At 41.0% G+C, this 7,630-nt stretch overlaps 1 protein-coding gene across 1 annotated transcript; it reads right to left on the bottom strand.

Annotated features, from left to right (window-relative positions):
• Positions 1-5,992: 5,992 nt before the first annotated feature.
• On the bottom strand, positions 5,993-6,703 carry LOC121265744 (cold shock protein 2-like). Its single transcript, XM_041169417.1, has one exon. It carries the CDS (start codon positions 6,701-6,703, stop codon positions 5,993-5,995), a length of 711 nt encoding a protein of 236 aa, XP_041025351.1.
• Between the last annotated feature and the right edge of the window lie 927 nt (positions 6,704-7,630).

The following is a 7,630-nucleotide window of genomic DNA, read 5'->3' as shown; positions in this document are numbered from 1 at the left end:
CTTAACCCCTTTCATCGGAAAGACCTTAAGGTAAACCCAATCACCTACCTCAAAAGATAAGTCTCTTCTCCTTGTATCTGCATAACTCTTTTGGCGACTTTGGGCTTCCGCCATTTTAGTCCTTATAAACAGAACTTGGTCCTTCATTTCTTGAATTATCTCAGGCCCAATCAACTTACTCTCACCAACTTCATCCCAACACAATGGTGATCTACATTTCCTCCCATACAAAGCTTCATACAGGGTCATCTGAATGGAGGAATGAAAACTGTTATTATAAGCAAACTCAATTAGCGGCAGGTGATTCTCCCAACTCCCCTGAAATTCCATGACACAAGCTCGCAACATATTCTCAAGAGTCTGGATAGTACACTCTGATTGGCCGTCCGTCTGAGGGTGATATGCAGTACTAAACTTCAACTTAGTGCCTAAAGCTGCCTACAAACTCTTCCAAAAATGGGACGTGAATCGCGATTTCTGATTTGACATGATACTCTTGGGTACTCCATGCAAACGCACTATCTGTAACACCCCGTATTTTTTTTAGTATTTTTTTTAATTGAATGATTATTTGTTATTAATTTAAAAATTGATTCTCTTGTTTTAAATTTTAGATTTTAGTGGGTTTATTTTTATGATTTTTATTAATTTGTGAAAATTAAATTTGACATGTTTCCTTAATATTAATAATTGATATGCATTTAAATTTCTCTTAATTTAAATTAGTTTAGGGGTTTTAAAATTATTGTATTGTTGGATTTAATTATTTTATTTTACTTAGTCAGTGTGTTTAAATTTATTTTATTTAAAACTGTTGTGTTGAAATAATTTTTCGTTGGAATTTTGTGACTCAAGTTGTGAGTTTTAGACCTCATTTATTTTCCCTTCATTTTTTTCTTTTCCACTTTCTTTCTCTCTTTTCTTCTTTCCTTTTCCGGAACTGCTCCTCATGCGAGCAACTTCTCTTCCTCTCTCCCCGTGCGTTGCGTCTCCTCCCCAGCTCGTCGTCGTGCGCCTTCGTCTGGCGACCCGCCCAGCCCATGGCCTTCCCCACCCTCCGGCGACCACCTCCCTCCAATCTCAGCCCCTCTCGCGTCGCCATTTGCCACCACGCGCAACACTATGCCGCGGCATTCCTTGTGCTCGTGCGCCGCCGTCGCGCCACCATCGGCCGCCATCTCTTTACCACTTCATCATCGACCTCCTAGCAACCTAATGCACCCATCCTTGGCTCCGATCTGTCACCGGTGAAACCCATCTATCTCCATCTCCGATTCGTGCTTTTTGGTCTTCAACCACCGCCCACGCCGCCACCCACGACCAACCACTACCACCACTAGCTTCACCGACATCCTTAAGCCCTACCCTAGCAATCTCGGGTCTTTGTTTGTCACCGTTCAAAAGTGAGTTTTTGAGACCCCCGGCCATAGTGCATTTGGCACTGTTTTGTTGCTACGTTGCCGCTTCTAGCACCTCCGTGATCTTTCAAAAATTATATTTTAGCATTGTAAGTATTTTCTCAAAGAAATTTTGAGATTTAAATGTATTTTCGTGCTAACTCATATTTACTGTGAATTGGTTGGTTGTGCCGGACTGAGTCTGAGGAGTAAGGGGGTCGTTTGGATTGGATGATGGAGTTGTTTGTGTGATTGCTTTATGCTATGAAATTTGTTGGCTGTTTCGGATTTTAATAGTGGTGTTTTGAGTTTGACGTTGGTCATGGTGGATATGGGTAATTTTTTTAGGGAGTGGTGATATATTTTGGGATTATGATGGTTTTAAGTTTTGAGAAATTTAGATAGATTATTTTAGAAGCTTAGGCTGAAATATGGAAATCCGTGATTGGTTGAAAACTTACGGAAATTGTGTGATTATTTTTATAGATAAAGATTTATAGTCGACTCGACATTTTTGAGGAAATTTTTGAAAAGCTAAGTTGTCCAGGTAAGCGGGGTTCATATACTAGTTTTGCATAAAACAAATAAAATGAGGTTGACTTTAAGAATAAATGTGTTTATTTTTTTGAAAAGAGATGATCTGAAAACAACTTCAGATGTTTATCCTGCATATGCATAAATTATACATAAGAGAAAGTGTTTTTCTGTCATGACTGGTGTAGACATGAGCTAGTTTTGTGCACTTTATTTCTGAACATGAGCTAGTTTTGTGCACTTTATTTCTGAACTATGTAAAAGAGCGAATAAGGAATTCTAAAAGTTTTGTTATGAACAAATGAGAATATTTTGTTTATGTTTATCTCGAACATGTGAAATGATCTGAAGCTTTTCAGTGTTTTGTTTTGATGTGATGTGTCATCTGAAAATCTTGGCATGAAGTTCTGATTCGGTATATGATTGTAATCAAATTTTCGATGAAATCCGTTCTGTTTCTGTTAAGGCCCAGCCACGGGTATAATGGTGGTTTATAACCCTACCACAGGGGTGAAACATGGTATACGGCCCAGCCACGGGTATAATGGTGGTTTATAACCCTACCACGGGAGTGAAACATGGTATACGGCCCAGCCACGGGTATAATGGTGGTTTATAACCCTACCACGGGGGTGAAACATGGAAAATAGCCCAGCCACGGGTATAATGGTGGTTTATAACCCTACCACGGGGGTGAAATATGGAAAATGGCCCAGCCACGGGTATAATGGTGGTTTATAACCCTACCACGGGGGTTAAACATGGTATTGTCCCGATGTGATATTAAACGATGATAAGATTATAATGTTTCAGTTTAGAAATGCCAACGGATTCTCTTTTTGGAATAAGTATATTTTTCTGAAAAATTTCGCTCTAATGTTTTTGTACAAGTTTTGTTTCTGCATTATGAAAGTAAATGTTTTGTTCGGCTTATCAAATGTTATAAATGCTCATGTTTACATGCTAGTATATGCTCTCTGCTTGCTGAGTTGTTGATAACTCACCCCGTTAATCTTCATAATATTTCAGATGACATCGATGGCTCAGCTGAAGATCAATATTAGAGTCTATGGAGAAGATTAACATTGATTTGTTGTTGGGTATCTCATAATATTAGTGTTGGTGTTGGAGGTTAAATATCTTTCTTAAGTTTGCTTCAATGGTTTTAGACGGTTTATGGAAACTATGTTAATGTTTTATTATTTCTAGTTGTTATTTGAGACATGAAGAAGAGTTGATTTTATTTGGGTTATTGGATTGAATATTAGATAAATGAGTTTATTTGATTTATTTAATTGAAGTATTTACGTTCGATTTGAGGTTTGAAAAACGGATATATTCTTGAATTTGGAAGTACTCTAGCCTTGTTAGAGCTGATTATCAGGTTTTATGAGTTAACTCTCCGGACCCTCGGGGTCGGGGCGTTACACTATCTCCTTAACATACAACCGAGTCAACTTACCCAAAAAGTCGGTATTATTAATAGGCAAGAAATGGGCACTTTTGGTCAACCGATCAACAATCACCCAAACTGAGTTCTTTCCACTAGGAGTCCTCGGCAAACCCACAACAAAATCCATAGAAATATCATCCCACTTCCACTCTGGAATAGGGAGAGGTTGAAGCCTACCAGTAGGTCTTTGATGTTCAGCTTTAACTTGACGGCACGTGTCGCATTTCTTGATAAACATGGCAATATCCACCTTCATTCCTTCCCACCAGTAATTTCTCTTTAAGTCTCGATACATTTTCATGCTTCCTGGGTGAACTGAATAAGGAGCCGCATGAGCTTCTGCCAAAATTCGCTCCTTAAATTCTGAATCTCGGGGAATTACCCTACGATCTCGAAAACGGAGAATACCATCCTTATCCAGACTATAGTGCAAGGGTCCTTTAGACTTTCTGAATCTCTTTCTGATGGACAACAATTTTGGATCCCTTCTTTGAAGAGTCTTCAATTCTTCAAAATCAACAACCCGAACATCCAAAATCGAAGATAATAACTCTTCCTACTGCGAACTTTCAATAAGAAGTCTCCTCATCCCACAAAGGAGAGAATCCAAATCTGATGACTCTGCTTCGTCCACCTGTTGAGACTTCCTACTTAAAGCGTCTGCGACTAGATTCGCTTTCCCAGGATGATACTTGATCTCACATTGGTAGTCGCTAATCCGCTCTAACCACCGCCTCTGCCTCATATTGAGATTCTTCTGAGTAAACAGATGTTTCAAACTCTTGTGGTCGGTATAGACTTCACAGACTTCGCCATACAGATAATGCCGCCAAATCTTAAGAGCAAAAACTATAGCCGCCAATTTCAAATCATGGGTGGGATAATTCCTCTCATGAATTTTCAACTGATGAGATGCATAAGCAACAACTCGTCCCTCTTGCATAAGAACACATCCCAACCCGAATTTAGATGCATCACTAAAAATCACAAATGGCTTGTGTGGTTCCGAGAGTGCCAAAACAGGTGCCGTTGTCAATCTTCTCTTCAATTCTAGGAAACTTCTCTCACATCTATCAGACCATACAAACTCAGCATTCTTCCTAGTCAAAGTAGTGAGAGGTCCGGATAGTCTAGAAAACCCCTCCACAAATCTTCGATAATAACCGGCAAGTTCCAAGAAACTACGTATCTCACGAACTGTTGAAGGGCGAGGCCATGACCAAACAGCTTCCACTTTACCAGGATCTACGGCCACTCCCTCCTGGGAAATCACATGTCCAAGAAATTTAACTTCTTCCAACCAGAACTCACATTTACTTAGCTTAGCATACAACTGATGCTCCCTTAGCTTTCCAAGTGCCAAACGAAGGTAACAAGCATGCTCTTCCACATCTCGTGAATAAATCAGAATGTCGTCAAGAAACACTACCACAAAAGAATCCAAAAAAGGCCGAAACACCCTATTCATCAAATACATAAAAGCGGCAAGGGCATTAACTAACACAAAAGACATCACCTTAAATTCATAATGCCCATACCTCGTCCTGAAAGCAGTCTTGGGTACGTCCTTTTCTCTTATTCTCAACTGATAGTACCCTGATCTCAAATCAATGTTCGAAAAGACAGCTGCTCCCTGAAACTGGTCAAACAAATCATCAATTCTAGGAAGATGATACTTATTCTTGATAGTCACCTTGTTAAGTTTCCGATAGTCAATGCACATTCTGAGTGTACCATCCTTCTTCTTGACAAACAAAACAGGCGCTCCCCACGGCGAAGTACTAGGCTGAATAAATCCTTTATCAACAAGTTCCTGCAATTGAGTTTTCAGCTCTTTTAACTCAGCCGGTGCCATACGGTAAGGAGCCTTATGCACAGAAGCCGCACCAGGTTCTAAATCAATAACAAATTCCATATCACGAACAAGAAGCAATCCGGGCAACTCGTCCACGAACACATCAGAGAATTCTTCCACAACCGGAATATCCACTAAAGACTTCTTCTCGGATGGCATAGACACCACTTGGAACAAAAAAACATCTACTCCACATGTTATATCTCTCTTAGCTTGAATTGCAGATATAACTGCAGGTCTTGCTTTCAACTTGCTTCCCACGAATTCCAAATACTATCCATCCGAAAGTTGTAAGCCAATTATCTGACTTCCACAATTAATACTTGCAGAATATCGATGCAACCAATCCATACCCAAAATTATGTCAAATCCAAACAACTTGAATACAATCAAATATGCATCTAATGTCCTCCCACCAAAATCCAAAGGACAGCCTAAAGCAACTTTGGAGCATCACACCAGCTCACCATTTGGAAGAGTCACTACTAAGGATTGTGGTAACGGCTCTGTGACTAAATTGCACATCCGTGCAAAAGTAGCGGACACAAAAGATTGAGACGCCCCAGAATCAAACAAGGTACATGCATAAAAATTATATAGATGAACTCTACCTGAAACAAATACATACACCCTAAACATCAAATCCCACAATTAAATTAAAAGCATACCAGTAATCACCCCAGCATCGTGGGTCTCTAGAGCCCCATAATCCACATCACCAGGAGTCACAGCATATACTCGAGCTTGTACTAACTATCTCTGGCTGCTCCTCCCGCCTCGTCGACCTCCTCGTCCTCCTTGACTTCCTTGAACTTGATTGGGACACTCACGAGCAAAGTGACCTGACTGGCCACATCTAAAGCACTGGATCCCTCTCTGGCCACAGTCACCCTTATGGGCTCTATTACACCTGCTACAAACTAGAGCTCGACCTCCTGCACTAACTCTAGAGGCTGTCTGCGAACGGGCCCCAGTCCTCTGTACAAACTTATGCGGTAACCCAGAACTACTACCCTCACCAGTAAAACTCCGCCTCTTCTGGCCTGGAGGGGAGCCTACCACAAAACTATTTTCCTGCTCTGCAATAGTGGCCAAATCTACTAACTTCTGAAAATCCACAATCTGAAGACAGGCTACTTGTCTGCGTATATCATGGCGCAGACCCTCTTGGAAACGCTCAACTCGTAGCTCCTCAGTGGCAATGAGGTGAGTAGCGAATCGCCCAAGCTCCATGAATTTCTTAGCATATTGCTCGACAATCATGTCTCCTTGTACCAAATTGTTGAATTCTCGAGCCTTTTGTCGTCTCACCGAAACAGGAAAGAAATGGTCGTCGAACTCCTTCTTGAATCGCTGCCAGGACACAGCAGCAAAAGATCCCAACTCCATTTCTAGGAGTTGCCGCTTGGTCTGCCGCCAGTTTGCCGCTTCACCCTGCAGCATATAGCTTCCATACAATACCATTTGGGCCTCCGTGCACCCACAAACTTCAAATGTTCTCTCCAGATCTTCAATCCACCTCCTAGCTCGAAGTGGATCCTCCTCCCCAGTAAAGGCAGGAGTCCTATGCGCTAGGAAGCGCTCATAGGTGCACCCAACTTGGACCGCTCAATTTAAATCTCCTTGCGGCAGTCTGAAATTCTGTTGGAGGAACTCTGTCATCCTATTCAACGCCCTCGCCATGGCATAGTTTCCATCACCTCTTGGTAATTCATCTTCGGGCTCATTAGCTTGCCTTCTTGGTCTCACCATCTTCCTGTCATAGCAATCTTTAACCCCGCTTAAGCCCAGACAAAATCAAACACAACAAAAGCAACGCCAGAAATAACTAAAATAAAGTAAAATAAAATAAATAATAAAACCATACTAAACCATACTCTAAAATAAATAATTTAACTTATAACTTTTTTTAAAAAAAAAATAATATTTCTGGTACTTCACCTAAGGGACATGTGGGTTTACCCAGAGCCGAACCGCTCTGATACCACCTGTGGCGCCTCCGCCCCCCATGTAAGGAGACACGGGAATCGAGACGCCAGGATGGTGACAACACGGTCACACATCCCAACGATAGTGTCAAGTATGTGCATATGCAACAGTGTACAATAAACAACGTAGCGGATAATATACATAAGTCTACTAAGTACCAGAATTTTAAATACAAATATTCAAAACAAATCATCTTTAAAAAGTTATACAGTCATCCAAAATAAAAATATATACAAGTCTCAAACCAGAATACGAGTGATCCCAATCACTCCTCGGGCGGAGCCGACTCCTCAGGCTCACCCTCATCCTCCTCTGCATCAAAATCTGCATTATCATAGAATAGTACCGCAGGTAAGTATAACCCAAACAACCACGAGGATAAAAACATATTAGTGCAACTAA

This window comes from Juglans microcarpa x Juglans regia, chromosome 5D (assembly GCF_004785595.1).
Source record: "Juglans microcarpa x Juglans regia isolate MS1-56 chromosome 5D, Jm3101_v1.0, whole genome shotgun sequence".
Lineage (NCBI taxonomy): Eukaryota > Viridiplantae > Streptophyta > Magnoliopsida > Fagales > Juglandaceae > Juglans > Juglans microcarpa x Juglans regia.
The sequence above is the reverse complement of the archived record's forward strand: the minus strand, read 5'-3'. Positions and strand labels throughout refer to the sequence as shown.